This window comes from Hoplias malabaricus, chromosome 7 (assembly GCF_029633855.1).
Source record: "Hoplias malabaricus isolate fHopMal1 chromosome 7, fHopMal1.hap1, whole genome shotgun sequence".
NCBI lineage: Eukaryota > Metazoa > Chordata > Actinopteri > Characiformes > Erythrinidae > Hoplias > Hoplias malabaricus.
Genome location: NC_089806.1, coordinates 34,885,932 through 34,902,650, shown reverse-complemented (window position 1 = coordinate 34,902,650; position 16,719 = coordinate 34,885,932). Strand labels below are relative to the sequence as shown.

The following is a 16,719-nucleotide window of genomic DNA, read 5'->3' as shown; positions in this document are numbered from 1 at the left end:
CATTATAATGAAATATTTGTCTGAAACTAAAGATCCTATTGGTTCTGATGTCATTTCCCAAATGTGTGCTACCTCGAGTGGGGTTCAGATTTCATATTTGGATTCACTTACCCTGTTGATGGTAGATGACAGTATTTATCACCAAGGTCCACAAGTAAGAGAAACCAGACGTTTGGGAAAAACAACAAAAGGACATATTCTATATGTAAGGAAAGAATGTATTTGGCTAATATTTTTACATATGACATTCTATATAAAGCAGTGGGCTAGCCACAGATGGGCCTTGACCTGACAGCCATAGCAAATTCCCTGTGTGGGTTTATGCATGCAGACACACTCTGCTTCCTGGCTGTTCCACATACATTTCCACATTCCAGAGCTGGAGCATGAGGGGAGACAAGGGGGTGCAAGGCACATGAGACATTGCCACTGCTTTTTTCCACATACATTTTTTGATTGTTCACATCCCCCCAATGTTCAAATTCTGGCTATGCCCCTAAAGGGTAAACGTGATAAATAAAAAAGTCATGTTATTGAAGCCATGCACTTATTAATAGAACTATATCTATACTAATAGAGTTATTTTCCAAATTAGTTTAATGCTAAATTTAAACCTAACTTTGCACAGTTTGTTATACTAGGTGTACAAATAACTTTTGAAAGAACACTACATACTATTTTTAGCTTAAAATTACAGCTGGAAAAACATTGTGATGCTTCAGTGGACTCCAATGGGGAGAATAGAGGCTCTGTCATTGCTACCCTGGGCTCAGCACTGCAGATAGAGCAGTAATTTTGTAGGAGTGTAGGAACCCCCCTTCCACACACCCCCTTTGATTTCACACACACACAAAGCTCCTGACAGGTATACAATCACACATACACTCTAACGTCCTGTGAGAAACATCTGTAAACACATTCAATCATTCTCACACTTACGCATACTGATCTTGGGCTTCTGTGAAGCTGTTTGGCCTGCGCAGGGTTTGATTTGTCTTGGGATTTAACTTGGGACTCCAGTGTCCAGTGAGATCACTTGTCACTTTCAGGCTTGTGACTTGATATTAAAGACAAAAAATATTCATCAAGTAAACATGTAAGAGCCACAGTGAGTCAACCACTGCAGACATAAAGACAGAAAAAATACATCATCTTAATAATACACTGTAGGTGACATTAGCAATGATTCACACCATTGGAACCCACGTTGATAAGAACATTTTATTTTTCCACATTATGAGATTATGACATTTTGTTGGTCTCCTTAAAGAAATATGTTGCTTTTTATACATATGCAGCTCTTACTTAAAACTGGTTGGGAATCATTTGGAGTGTTTATATGCATTACAGAGTAGCACAGTTGTACCCTGCATAAGGATAATCATACAGAAATCGGTGTTATAATACCTGGAAGTTTGCCGAGTTGTGCTGCCTTTCTTATGTACTCACTCTTTCCTAGAGGTTCTTTGGCTGTTTACTCAAATCTCAAATGTACCTCTCTCTCTCTCTCTTCATGAGTTAGCATTTCTCTTGGCTTTGTAGCAGAGGTGACCCAGTTCAAAACACATGAGAAATAACCCTTACTCCTCCCAGATGTGTGTGTGTGTGTGTGTATGTGTGTTCTTGTTTTATTTATAGCCCTAAGGATCTAAACATTTCACAGCAAAAACACCTGACTAGGGTTTTCTCTCTCAATCTGTCTGTATGTTTCAGAGCTCAACCTTTTAGTCTTTTACAGTTACACACGGACACAAACAGGACTGTTTTGGCCGGGCTTTTCAGGAGTAGCATACACTATTGGTACAGAGTAGTGGGTAGCAAATAGCAGACGGAGGTTCGTTTCTCAGCCTGAGCAAGCCCACCGTGCTAGATCATGGGCCTTAACTACGCACTGTGTCTACACAAACTGCAATGACTGTGATTGGTGCGCAGTTGGACGAACATGGATCAAGTTGAGTCCAGAAATATGCACTCGTTTCCCCCACAGTAGAGACAGCAGACAGCAGTATAAATACACAGAGAGAGACATTGTTTGGAATAAAAGCAATAAAATGTGAAACGAGTTAAAATATGGATGCCTCTGGGGGATAAGAAACCTTGCTATGAGGAGTAGGAATACACGGGAAAAAGTGCCATCTTTGTATTTGTTTATTTTCTGGCACCACATGTAAACTAATGCTACTACACCACTACGTTTTAAACTACACAGGGTGGAAGAAGATGAGGGTGATGCAGCACTTGCACTTTGGCAACGTAATTGCGGAGTAACGCAGACACCACCTCACAAGTATAAAACGTAGGTCCTAAAACTTCCTCACCTGTGTAACGGCTGCCCATATAGCTGATAAATTCAGGCCAAATCTGTTCCCATTTTAGGGTTTACGGCTCAGTTTAGGCACTGATTTGGGCCAGATTTGGGCAACTTGATTTGGCCTACAGTACACCTGACATCTAGCCCATATAATGTGGACCTGAAACCAACCTGAGTCAAAGCCTGTTTTCAAGGCCAAATGTAGGCTATAAGACTTGGGCCAAACATATATTGCTATCTGGGTGGTGTTCCTAAATCATACACAGCTGACACTGTAAGATAAAGCAGAGGAATTTAATTAAAATTTTTAGTTAATATGCCCCACCTATGGAGGGACCTGGAGGTTGTGGGTTTGAGTCCCGCTCCGGGTGACTGTCTGTGAGGAGTTGGTGTGTTCTCCCTGTGTCTGCGTGGGTTTCCTCCGGGTGCTCCGGTTTCCTCCCGCGGTCCAAAAACACACGTTGGTAGGTGGATTGGTGACTCAAAGGTGTGAATGTGTGATAGTGTGTGTGTTGCCCTGTGAAGGACTGGCGCCCCCTCCAGGGTGTATTCCCACCTTGCGCCCAATGATTCCAGGTAGGCTCTGGACCCACTGTGACCCTGAACTGGATAAGGGTTACAGATAATGAATGAATGAATGAATAATGCTACATTTTAAAGATTGGGAATGTAATTCTATTGGACAAACTGATAGCAAGAACATCCATTTTGTGTCTGTAATTTAAATGTGTTTGTACTCTCTGAGAACCATCTACATACAGTCAAACAGAGCAAGGATGGACTTGTCTGAAGTGGACAAATACGTGAGAGAAAATACATTTTTTTTTATTCTCTCTCTCTCTCTCTCTCTCTCTCTCTCTCTCTCTCTCTCTCTCTCTCTCAAACACAGCTCCAGTTCAGGTTTCTCAGACAGTCGTCCTCAATCTCCAGCCCGCACTCCAGTCTTCCTCAACCCCAATGCCCCGCCCCCTCCTCCCCCTCCATTACCTCCACCCCCTCCCCCTCTCCCATCCACCCTCACAGGGCCCAGCATGCGGGGCACGCCTCCTCCCCCAATCCCACCCCTACCCTGTCAGCAGCCCCCAGCTATCCCCCCTCCTCCAGCGCCTCTTCAAATTGCCCCAGGTGTATTACACCCTGCCCCTCCTCCTGTGGCCCCACCCCTCCACTCCTCCCCAGCCCGCCTCCAGCAGGATAAATCATTGCAGCCAGGAATGGGAGATGGTACCGTTCTACCCCCTCCTCCACCTCCTCCTCCTCTGCCTCTCCCAGGAGCCAGAAGCTCCTCCCCCTGCTCTGCAGGCCCGCCCCCTGTGCCTTCCTTCCCTGGAGCGGTTTCGTCTCCGCCCACTCATTCGGGTCACGAGGTCAAGCGGCATCCTGCCAACCTGCCACCTATCAGCGATGCACGCAGCGTCCTATTAGAAGCCATTCGTAAAGGTACGACATTAATCCTGCTCTTGTTTCTTTGTGCTGCAGAATGATGCGTAATCAGTGGATTATTGTGGGTTTTATCACTGGAACAGTTAAAGGAACACTAGGTGAAAGTGGCTAGGTGTACCATTTCGATTCATGGTTTTTGATTCTTTATTTAATAGGGTACATTATTCACATGATGAATTTAAAGCCTAACTGCAGGTGCAGGTAGTTACGCTGTAATCCTGTGACAATTCCTCAGCTTCACCAGGATCATTGTCACAAGTGATATCTATTTTCTCTTCTCTCAGGTATTCAGCTGAGGAAAGTAGAGGAGCAAAGGGAACAAGAGGCCAAGCACGAGCGCGTGGGTAACGATGTAGCCACTATCCTGTCCCGCCGCATTGCTGTGGAGTACAGCGACTCGGAAGACGACTCAGAGTTCGACGAGGTTGACTGGATGGAGTGAGAGAAGAACATGGGAGGGAAGTGATGGATCTTGAGCAGGGAAGATAACAAAGAAGGAGACTTCCCGTTTAACAGATGTGTCTCATTTAACTCTTTATGTCCCTCTTCCATGGTTCTCTGTGGTCCATTTTGGGAGACCTCCTGATTGGGTTTTTATTTTTTTTTTTTTTTTCTTACCGGAATGCTTTGCTCTTTCTCTTTTCATATTTTATTATACATGATTTGTTTTATGTTGCCATCCTGAAGATTTTTAACTGCTCATATAGGATTAATGAATGATAGAACATAACCTAGCTGTTATGTTGCGTCTAATTTTAAAGGGGAACAACACTATCGGTTATTTTTATGAAGTGTTATGTAAAGGGGCAACGAAGAGCACCTTATTGAATTCTGAGGCTATGCTGCCACCTTCTGGTTGTAAGCCAAACTGGAGTGGTTTGTGTGTGTGTGTGTGTGTATGTGTGTGTTTAGGAAGGACATTTTGCATCTTAATTAGGCCAGTAAATACCTGCCAGAACCAAGGCACATATCTTAAAAGCCGGTAGGATGGTTTGTTAAGAAATTGGACGCAAATACTTTTTCATATCTGTGAGGAATATGTGATGTTATGTCATTGTATGATTGTCAAAAAAAAAAAAGAGTGGAGATTCTTGTTGTTAAGATTGAAAATGGATAAAGCATAATTTACTTGTAGGAGAATCCTGCATAGAGTGGCATTACACGGTTGTGCTTTATCGGGATTCTAGAGTTAAGTGGGTCCTACCCTAAACAGTGAGACATAAAAGAACACTACAGCTAAAGGCCAGATGGGTCTTTTTGAGTCCCAGTATTTTGTGCTTCTAAAGACAAGCACTGTCTGCAAAAAGAGTACTTACACAAAGCAGAGAGACCGTTCCAGCTTATCATTTATACAAATTTTGTTTGTCTCCACCTGCCGGTCATCAGCGAATGAATGACCCCACCATCTACCTGTAAGTGTTCTAACTGAAAAAGATATTTGCTGTTCATTTCTCTTTCTTCTGCCTTATGGTTTGCATAGACGTGTCGTTAAGTTGATGAATGTACTGTGCTGTTACTACTTTTTTGCCTGCGTTCCTACAAGCATTAGCTGTTTCTATGTTCCAGCCAGAAAAAAAGAAAAAAAAAAAAGATGAAGAAGCAAAAAAAAAAAAAAAGATTTAAAGTGTACACCTTGTAACTTATGTAACTGTTTAATGTAACAGTTTGCTTGAATTAATAAAAGCTAATGTTATGTTATGGTGGATTTCATTGTCATTTTTTTATCATGAATTATGTTTTTTATAAAGTTGTGTAGTCATCTGCTCATTTAAATATATCTCTTTTTAAAGATTTTTTAAATGAAATATTCTGTAGCAGCGCCTCCTACTGTTCAAATTAATTCAGGACAGAAGTTATTCAACAAAAGAGTTGTTGGTGCACACTGAAGCGACCTCGTGGAACGGGCTTGTAATTCACTCACTCACATTTGGGAACTGCACCACACACCACAGACAAATGTGTTCTTGATTCACTACTGAAACACCAATTTATTTGTAATTCTAATTTCTATGTATTCAAAATTATTTAGACTTTACTGTCATTCAAATGTACATGATACAGTGCACATTATAACTCAATTCATTGGCTCAGAGTAGATCATAAATCACAGTAGCAGTAATAGTTCTGGGCGATATGAGTGCAAATCAATATCACGATTAATTGTACATTTGACCACGATTACGATTGATGATTAATGATACGATTATTTTGTTTTTGTATTTTTGACCTTCATAGTTCAGTGACGAGGCTTGTTCTGTAAACATGCTCCTGTATTAAATATGGGATATTTATTCTAATGTCGCTGGGAGCTTGTTCCCCTCTTGTTTTTTGAGCACTGTTTATATTTGGTGTGTGATTGTGCTTTGGTCACTGAAGCTGTTTTCTCACAGCATTTACATTTGACTTTCTTTTGTCTCCTTAATTATTGTCAAAACAGCACGTCCAAACCACGAAAGCTGTGTTTTTCTTTGGTATGAGTTGCTCAAGTGGTTGGCCTCAGTTTAGGTTGCTTCCATGTGGCAGATAGGGGCACAATCATGTGACTACAGCTTGGTAGTTTGGTTTTAAAGGGATGGTACATGAACACAAAGTGGGGACATAAGATAATAAAAATAATTGATATTGACATAAAGATTATGTCAATTAGAAGTTCTGAATGTCAATTTAAATTAATATTTTAATAATTGCTCAGCCCTAAGCAGTAAAATATATATACAAAAATGTAAAAAAAAATTATATTAATTCATTAATTGTCTGTATCTGTAACCGTTTATATATATATATATATATATATATATATATATATATATATATATAATACACCCACTCAGTTAAGGTTTCCATTTTCCACGAATTGTGAATGTACAGTACCAGTCAAAAGATAGGACACATCTTCTCACATTATATTAATTCATTAATTGTCTGTATCTGTAACCGTTTATATATATATATATATATATATATATATATATATATATATATATATATATATATATATATATAATACACCCACTCAGTTAAGGTTTCCATTTTCCACGAATTGTGAATGTACAGTACCAGTCAAAAGATAGGACACATCTTCTCATTCAATGGTTTTTCTTTGTTTTTTATTATATTCTACACTGTAAATGAATATGGAAGACATTAAAACTATTAAAACAGATTAAACAAATCAGAATATGTTTTATACACTCTCAGTGTTCTCTCAGTCAGCTTCATGAGGTCGTCGCCTGGAATGGTTTTCAGTGAACAGCTGTGGCCTCGTCAAAAGTTAAAGTAAAACTGCTCGTCTACTTAATGTGATTGAGAACATAACTTGGTTTGTGCTGATGTTGGGGCTGGTACACAGTTCTATACAGTGAATAGCCCTATTCCACCAATGACTAATGAGAAGATGTGTCCAAACATTTGATTGTTAATGTATATAAATCGGTTTTATGTTCCGTAATCTTATGGCATGTGGAAAGAAGCTGAACCTGGCTGTTCTGCTTCTAAGACTTCAAAACCTCCTTCCAGAGACCAGCAGCTAGAACAATCCATGTTGAGGTGAGAGTGATCTGTTTATTTTCTGAGCTCTGGTCAGACAGCACCTTCTCGCATGTCCTGTATAGGAGGGAGTGAAGTCCCAGTAATTCTCTCTGCTGTCCTCACTACCCTCTGCAGGGACTTCCAGTTCCCTTAAAGGGAACTTCTAAGACTTGGGGAAACTCTTAATTTTGATTTAATTGGATTTAATAATCTAATTCATATCTTAATACTTTGCTTTAAACACATTTAAACATGGTAGCATTTGTTTTTATTCTCTTCCAGCATTTAATCTAGTTTTTCCAGTTTTCAGAAGTAAACAAACTGTCTAAATTGTCATATATTATCTGAAACAAATACATGCAGTTTCCGTTGAATGGAAAAGAAACCATTGTCTTCCAGTATGTTCTTCATTAAAAAAACATTGTTGTAATTATGTGTAATCACTATGGGTGAGGGAGATTATCTTGACCCAATATTATATATATATATATATATATAATGTTATTTAGGGAGAGAAAAAATCTGTAAACGGAGGCCTCAGTTTACAGCATTTACTTGTGAATTAGTGTCATCTTTTTACTATAAATATAAATGTTACCAAAACCAAGGTTTTTACCTTACTCTTTACCTGAGTCCTGGCTCTTGAGTGCTGTACATAATTTTGTATATTTTGTGAATAAATTATTGAATGAAATGTTTGAAAAATAAGTGAGATAAAAATGGTATTGGTAAATTTATATTTCCTGTCAGTTTTTGTTAGCATGTTGGGTGGATGGGGGAGTGAGGTTTTTTCACTAAAGGAGTAATAATGTTAATCCAGTTAATACAGAAATAGCCTCAGTTAACCGTTAACGGACACATCGTTCAGGCGAAGAAGTCATATTGCTTGACATTCGGGACTTTTATTTTGATATTCCAGGCCATATCAGGGAAAGACCTAGCTCCCTGTGTAGTGTACTATGTAGGTCATGAAATAACTACTGCTATATCCAAATTGTTCTTTATATGTCCAATTAAAAAGCCATTGATATCATAATATGTAAATTCAACCATAAGCTATATTACTCCTTTTGTAAATTATGTGACCTATTTGAATGTAAAATCAATCTTGAAAAAATATCTTTCCCTTTGTAGGGAAATAGAGTCATTTGAGATTCAGCCTGAATTGTTTTAGTTAAAAAAGGGGAATATAGCTACAAACAAAATATAATAATATTTAAACGATAAATATCCCAAAAGTAATTAAATAAAAAATAGCTTGACTGGGATTTTAAAAATAAATTGCAGCACTGAAGAATCCATTTTTTAGACATCTTCCAAGTTCGCACTTTGAAAAATATTTAATAAAGTTACATATAAACAATTGCCATTTATATGGATATTATTAATAGTACGATTACATTTATTTATTAAGGTGTCTGTGTAACAAGGATAAATGCAGGGTTTCAAATATTTTTAAAGAAAGTGTCTGTTTTATTCATGAATACAATAATAATAATAAAAGCACAATAGAAACAGTCTCATTTATTTAATATTTGAATTTATGAACTTGTGAATGTGATTAGGTTGTTTACGCTAAAGAATGGTTACATTTTATGTGTGAAGCTCCAAACCTTCTATAGGTATTAAATTATATCACCACGGTAGATTTGAAACGTGGAAATATCTTTCACGTCGATTCCCAGTCAAAGGGAGTGTGCTCTCCATTCGAATAAAGACAGTCAGTAACCTACGAGACTTTTAAACTGGCCGTTTCTCCTCTGAAGCAGCGGGACTTCCTCCGGTGCCGTGATGCAGTGTGTTTGGTTGCGCGGCAGAAGGCAGAAGGGCTGGGTCCTCAGGAACGGACCCCGGTTTATCCGCAGCTCCCTCCCTGAAATGCAGCGAGCTGCGGAATAAACGCTCTCGGAGCTCTCCAGCGATGTTAACCTGAGACGACTTTTCGGAGCTTAACGCGAGAAGATGTCCGATGTCACTAAGACCGTGCAGAAGTGGCACGCCAGTTTTAAAAAGGGCACGGACTTTGATTCGTGGGGGCAGTTGGTGGAGGCAATTGACGAGTACCAAATGTGAGCTGCGAATATTATTGTGCTTTGTTACTGCATTGCAAAAATATTTTGAGTCTCTTTGCCTTGCTTCAGCGCACAGGGGTCTAAAAATCCACTGGTGAAGAAGGCAACACCTACGCGTTAACTTTACTTTAAAGTTGTCATAAAATACCACACGGCCATTTGGTGATACTTTATGAAGCTGAAATGTTCTTAGTGTGTTCTCGGAGAGTAAACAGCCCTCTCCCGCAGAAACGTTAGGTTCCAGAATAACCGCCACACCCTCTCTTTCCTGTGGGTGGAGCTCTTTACTTACTGTGGACGGTTATGTTTTCATTACCAGAAGAATTGGCATAAAATAGTGATATATTTTATTCTATAACGTACACACTACTTTGCTTTTATCGTGAATGAACCATACTATGCTCCATAGCGCTGTGTTCAGTTTTATTTTCTTGTATTCATTGTAATTCCTCGGACAGACTTGCAAGGCAGCTGCAGAAAGAAGTCCAGTCATCAAATTCACATGAATTCACAGAGGAGCAAAAGGTGGGTTTTTTTTCTATCGCCTAGAGCAACATGTAAAATAGTACAATAATAAACAATATATAAATAAGATAAAAAGGATTCTCAAAATTCATTAATGCTTATTAGTTACCATTTATTTTTGGCATTTTAAAAATATATATATGCATATGCTTTTTGTAACTGTTCGTTCCTTTCGCTTTTTTTAACCAGAAAACTCTGGGAAAGATTGCAACATGCCTTGAAATGAGAAGTGCATCTTTACAGGTTTGTAGTAACATAGGGTGACCAGATCAGAGATGGTGAAAAAGAAGACAAACGTCTCGAGGGGGAGGGTTGTATGCTTAGCTGAACCTATGTGTGCTTTTAGGTCCTTTACACCTTTTTTGCTACACAAAACATGGGAATTTCTTTGTTACTTCATCCGAGAACTTACATTTACGTTTCGGCATAGCTGCTCGAGATGAGGGTAGGTACATGAGCTTTGCCTGACGTAGACAAGGACTACTGACGTGCAGACTGACCAATTAAATATTTACAGAGAAGGTTATCGACCAATAACGGTAGCGCTACACTCAGACCGTCCAATCAGAAGATTTTAGGCTACTTCACCACGCCCCCTTCTCACTCAAGCGAACCAATCGGAGTAGGGGAGGGCGGGACTAGTTTGTGAACGAAACGCTTCTCGAAGTTCTGTGTAAGCTCTAGAAAAACATGTCCGGGTAAAAGAGGACGTCTAGTCACCCAAAGTAACAGTTACAGCATGTAGTTAGCTACATCATAATCGAAGCTACAGGCTAAAACTTACAGAGAAAAACATGCCATAGAAAATGAGATTTTTCCCTACATCACCAAGCACCAGTGGAGGGAAGGGTGTGTGTGTGGGGGGGCACTTTTGAGTCGCCAATCCACCTTCCAACGTGTGTTTTTGGACTGTGGGAGGAAACAGGAGCACCCGGAGGAAACCAACGCGGACACTGAGAGAACACACCACACTCCTCAAAGACAGTCATCCGGAGCGGGAATCAAACCCACAACCTCCAGGTCCATGGATCTTTCATGCAGAGGCTTCTGGGAAATATGGAATTCTACAAGATGAAAAGTGATGTCGTTGTAAAAAGAAAACAGTCACCATGGCCACGTAGACAGTCCTTTTTGTTTAAAAAAAAAGGTGTGCTGTTAAATGAAGAAAATTTACAAAATGAGTTTTGTTTTATTTACCACCAACATGACATTTGTGAATCGTGTGAGGTGCAAGGGCAAAGTTATGCTGTTGGTTCCTGTAATATCACCTGCTGAAATGCTACTACTTGTTTGAGGAATGAGACTCAGGCTGATTAGGGGTATTTTTATATTTTCACTAAATCAAACTAATTCTCATGATAACAGTAGTTCCTTATATACTTTATTATTGATGTGTTAGCTTGGAAAGTCAGCAAGCACAGTGACCAGGTCCTTGAGTGGTTAAAATGGATTAAGATCAACAGTACGTGTCAGTGAGACTGATAAATTCATTTTACTTTATTTGCTTTTCAGTGCACACAGTCCCAAGAAGATTTTAAGCTGGAGGACCTGAAGAAACTGGAGCCCAGTTAGTAAATTATATTTAATGAAAATGCATACATTGGTTTACAACACTATTGGAACTGTTTGTGTGTTTGTCATTGCTAGTAAAGGCAGTTCTAGAGTATTCTATGTATTATTTATATATAGACTTTTAGGTATCTGTATATTCAGTTAACTTTATTTTTTAGATGCCTGGTTCATGTGTTATACCTGCTTTTCCTAAGTGTTGGTAAATTTTAGGCATACAGACTAGCAGAAAAAATATTGGTGTAGTACATTTTGTATTATGCAAATGTGATATCTAGTAATGGAGGTAGTAAAATATTTTTGAATGATTTTGCCATTTATTTTTATCTTTCTTTAATAGTTATCAAGAACATACTTACTTACAACAAAGACTTCCCTTTTGATGTCCAGCCAGTGCCTTTGAGGTAAATATAAACGACTAATATAGCTTAATAAGGCCTGAAGAATTGATTTGTATAATTTTTGTTATTCTGAAGTTCTATACTTTTAAAACCCTAGCACCTATGATTCTGAATCACCATTTTTAGGAAAATCCTTGCACCAGGTGAAGAGGAGAATCTAGATATTGAAGAGGAGTTGGACACAGCCACTGGAATAGGATCAGCACAATCCTTCCCCACGAGAGTACCCGGTATGTTAAAACATGTGATGTCAAGCCATAGCTTATCACCCAGGCTTTATATGCATTTTCACTCTATTAAAGATTTATTCGTTATTTATGAGTTGTGGGGATATTAAAGTCCCCTGATTTATCCGTTTTGACGTGTTGTAAACAGACCACTGAAGGTTAGGGTTTTCTTGAATGTTTAACTGGAGTGCGCTCAGCTTAGGTGTGATATCGTTCCCAGCTCCAACATCCAGCTAACTTAAGAGGTTAATAGTATGCAACATAAACAAATTGCCTGAGCCCACAGAGCTAGCTAGCACGTTAATCTACAAGTACTCTTTGTCTACAAACAACAACTCATAACCACAATAACTACAAAGCCTTTGCATACTGACAAACACTGCCTATGCAGTCTGCTCACTAGCTGAGTTACAGTTGCTGTTGAGAAAACGGTATATGAGCAGAAATAAGTGCTCACGTTCTGTACAGTTATGCTCATCATTCAGTCGGCAATGCAACTCATCCCTGTGTTTTTACATCTCACCTGCTTCTGATGCTCGATTACAGATGTGAAGGTGTACTGTACCCTAATGAATAATGGAATTTAAAAAACTTTCATGTTGTTTTAACAGGTACTTTATTACCACGGCTTCCCTCAGAACCAGGAATGACACTTCTCACTTTGAAAATCGAGAAGATTGGTTTGAAAGATGCGGGACAATGTATAGATCCTTACATGACAATTAGTGTCAAAGGTAATTATTAAATACCAGTTCATGAATCCATGGACCTGGTTAAATACTTCCCTCTCCTCAGAATTTAATCTTGGGTTTCTCTACAACAGACTTGAATGGTGTTGATTTGAACCCTGTTCAGGACACTCCAGTGGCAACACGTAAAGAAGACACATACATTCATTTCTGTGTAGATGTGGAAATTCAGAAACATGTTGAAAAACTACCCAAAGGTCAAAATATTTACCATTAACTATTATTGTTCATTACATACATGTTTAGCATATAAAGGCATTCTGTTTTAATTGTAATCACGTTTTACAGTGTCTTTGGGAAAAGTAACTGAAAGCCCAGTGTATCTTTGTGCTGTAGGTGCAGCTATATTCTTTGAATTCAAACACTACAAGCCCAAGAAAAGATTCACCAGCACTAAGTGTTTTGCCTTTATGGAGATGGATGAGATCAAGCCCGGTCCCATGGTAATAGAGCTGTGAGTACTGCATGAAGAATAATCATATATTTACACGATTAACTTTGTAGACACGTTATCATTTGTGAACTCAGATACTTAACACTGCACTTATTGTGGACAGATATTCAGCTGTGCACACTGATATTATAATAAGTTCATTTTTCAGGAGATACTCATGAAGAGATTTGATACAGAATCTGCATGTGGGGAGGGGGGGGGGGGGGGCTTAAAAAAAACCAAACAAACATAGAAATGGGGCTTAAACTAAGCCAAGTAAGACCATGTAGACGGCTCAAAAACTGACATCTTGTTCTTTCCCTTGTAAGCTACTAACTTACTACAAAGGGTGAATCCCGTTTCTTATTTTTATGCCTAACCCTTGCTTCCAAGTGTCATCTTGCCCCTTGGAATGGAGTTAGACAGTGTAAGGGTACAATCTTCCCCTACGAAACGAGACACCCTTTCAATAGCTTGATGTGTCATCAGAACACAAATGAAAAAGAGCAGTGCAGCTCAAAATTGATTAAATTAGCTGGATTTATCGTTTTTGATATGACGCTGAATTCAGCTTCTTATTCTTGGGGTATTGAGTATACTATTTCTGGTAGTTCAAGGGCCACATAACCTTAACCCTGCGCCCTACCCCTCTTTCCCAGCAAAAACTGAGACCCCCTAACCCTAGGCAAAACTGAGGGTTAGGGCTAAGGCAAGGGGTGAGATGGGATTTACTTTAGCGTACCCGATGTTACTGATATTGTTTACCGTTTTCCAACTTCAGCTAAAGGTTTTCTTAGTTCAACACCTGGCAGGATGTGAGAGTTGAATACATTAAACGAAAATGTTAACCACAGAAAAAAGTACACTTATGAATCCCATACGTATCTCAGTACACTACTCACTTTGAGACACTACACAAAACAATATTTAAATACTACAAGGGAGAGAAGAGTATCAACATTTTTTTTCTGACCTGAAAAAAAAAATCTACAGGTGTTTCTTCTCTGAGGATGCAACATAATTGTTATGAAGTTTGTGCAGCTGTCAATAATCCATTACTGAGAAGCTGCAATGTGTTATCAAATAAATAAGCTCATACTTTTCTCAGAAATATGCACTGGCCTCTGATTTCTGATTCTGGGAAATAATTAATGCTCTACATCTCACAGATAGGTAACGTTTAGTGCTCCATAAGTGTTTATGGGCTTTTTGCCACATCAAAATTAGGTTGGTTGAGGGACCATGGGCCTGAATGAATAGATTAATTTTTACTTTTTACTAGTACTACTTATTTGTGGCTCAGATAAAGATATATTTATGAATGACACAAACATATTCATCACATAAGCAGAGCTTATCCTACTAATTTACCAGCTCCGTATTCACATTTTTTAATTCCACAGTAAATGTTTGAACTCTTTGAGCTGGCTGATTGTGTCCCAAATCACACTGGCCTACATTGTACCTTCTACACTACTGAGTGTCCTTTTAATAATGATGCAATATTGTTGTGTGCCAATGTGCAGTTTGGGATACAAACAAAGTAACGCAGTGAGAAACTGAGCTGTTTAAAATTTAGCTTTTATTTACATTTACTTCATAATATAAAGTCCACAGCTCCAGGGACCTGGAGGTTGTGGGTTCAGGTCCCGCTCCCGGTGACCGTCTGTGAGGAGTGTGGTGTGTTCTCCCTGTGTCCGTGTGGGTTTCCTCCCACAGTCCAAAAACACATGTTGGTAGATGGATTGGCGACTCAAAAGTGTCCGTAGGTGTGAGTGTGTGTTGCCCTGTGAAGGACTGGAGCCCCCTCCATGATGTGTTCCTGCCTTGCGCCCAGTGATTCCAGGTAGACTCTGGACCCCCGCGACCGTGACCTGGATAAGCGCTTACAGATAATGAATGAATATGTTCTGCTATATTCCAGGCCTGCTTTTTTAATCTCTTCCAGTGTGTTGTCTTTTTAATAGATTTTGGTGATTGTGATCTGTGATCTCAGGTACAAGAAACCAACTGACTTCAAGAGGAAGAAGCTCAACCTTCTCACAAAGAAACCACTCTACCTTCACCTTCATCAGACTTTGCACAAAGACTGAACAAAGGCATATGGACCAACATGAGACTGACACAAAGGGACAACACTTTTTTTTCAAATTGCCAGCTTTTGTTACCTGATTACAGTGGTACATCTCTTGACATTCACAGCAATATCAAACTCTGGATGTGAGACTTCAGCTTTGTAATTTCAGACAAGCTTTATATCACAACACAGTGTCCATCTAATAAATGAGTGTCCAAGACTGCTGGAAACTAGCATTTACATCTCCTGCATATCTTTCCATGTTTTTTTTTCTTTTTAACTAAACTGCCCCTTGTCCCCTAAAGTCATTATGGAAGAATCAAAGAGGACATAGACATTGGCTTTTTCAAAACGGGCAGGTGCCCCTGTCAAACACTGATGATGGCCCATTGTCAGCTCATTGTTTAAGCCCCAAACCACTCTTGAAAACAAGTGCTCAACATGCCTTATATTACTTCTTCAGAAATTACACCCAATTTACTTGGATGGCAGTACAGCACTTAATCTTTCAGTAAATATCTGGATGCCAGCATTCAAATTTCAAAATTTGTTTTAAATATATCACTACCTTCATATTCTATGGACGTAACTATTCTAATTATATGACAAGTTATATTCAACCAATGCAAAGCTGACATGGAGAGTAACATGAGCAGGTTCAGTGAGTTCAAACAAAAGCCTGTAAAATATGTAAAGCATTTGGCTTCAGGCATTTTCACTGGAGTTAAAACTAACCTAAAATAATGTTGCTATTTTTAAAGAATAACTAGTAAAGTAAACTTTTAACAAGCGAGAAACGAACAGCTGGAAACTGATAATGTTGGAGATAGACACCCTGGAAGCCTGGATTTGTATGATAATGTTGGATAGAGATGTCTGTTGTGGGCCCCAGTTGTACCATATCTATTCAATTGGGACGCGATCCAGTTAAATCTGGCCAGTGTGTAATTTTTAAACTCATCTAATTATTCAGTGATTTTTTTTACCTTTGTTGATGAAGGCATTTTCATCCTTGTAGGGATCACTACTATCACAATAAACCTGTCCTGAAAGTTTGGATTTTTGTAAAATGCATTTAAAAACAACGTGATTTGTTAATCCCTTTGAACACATACTTAACTGACAAAATAAAAAAACTAATAATTTAAAAATACATTTAATAATTTAACAATATTAATTACAATGTCTTGGCTGACCAACGTGAACGTTTTTGTCAATAAACAGATCATAAACAATTTAAAATTACTCACTCAACAAAACCGGGACAAGCAAAATGAAAGTGGCACCTTTAATGAGTATTTAAACGATACTGTACCATTTCACAATACAGGTTTGAATATAAGATAAATATCCACCAAAGGCAAGGTCTCCGCAAAAACTTTTT

The 16,719-nt window shown here is 38.7% G+C and overlaps 2 protein-coding genes across 4 annotated transcripts in view; both read left to right on the top strand.

The window, feature by feature from the left end:
- Positions 1–5,410, top strand: part of wasf1 (WASP family member 1) — a 111,490-nt gene extending 106,080 nt beyond the window's left edge. For all 3 annotated transcript variants that reach the window (XM_066676632.1, XM_066676631.1, XM_066676630.1), the window contains 2 exons: positions 3,201–3,751; positions 4,039–5,410. In XM_066676632.1, coding sequence (XP_066532729.1) covers positions 3,201–3,751; positions 4,039–4,196 — 709 coding nt within the window. In that variant the 3' untranslated portion in view covers positions 4,197–5,410. The remainder of the gene's footprint in view (positions 1–3,200; positions 3,752–4,038) is intronic.
- Positions 5,411–9,046: 3,636 nt separating this feature from the next.
- aida (axin interactor, dorsalization associated) lies at positions 9,047–16,641 on the top strand. Its single transcript, XM_066677223.1, has 10 exons — positions 9,047–9,351; positions 9,813–9,879; positions 10,069–10,122; positions 11,392–11,446; positions 11,789–11,852; positions 11,976–12,079; positions 12,688–12,810; positions 12,900–13,022; positions 13,162–13,279; positions 15,255–16,641. The coding sequence occupies exons 1-10, from the start codon at positions 9,245–9,247 to the stop codon at positions 15,349–15,351; spliced, it is 912 nt and encodes a 303-aa protein (XP_066533320.1). The 5' UTR covers positions 9,047–9,244; the 3' UTR covers positions 15,352–16,641.
- The last annotated feature ends 78 nt before the right edge of the window (positions 16,642–16,719 follow it).

What these genes read in the sequence shown, in the direction of transcription:
- aida (XM_066677223.1), top strand. Translation starts at nt 9,245, where the DNA reads ATGTCCGATGTCACTAAGACCGTGCAGAAGTGGCACGCCAGTTTTAAA. An exon ending in GCAATTGACGAGTACCAAAT is followed by an intron (nt 9,352 to 9,812) that starts GTGAGCTGCGAA and finishes TTCCTCGGACAG; the next exon opens with ACTTGCAAGGCAGCTGCAGA. An exon ending in CTTCCCCACGAGAGTACCCG is followed by an intron (nt 12,080 to 12,687) that starts GTATGTTAAAAC and finishes TTGTTTTAACAG; the next exon opens with GTACTTTATTACCACGGCTT.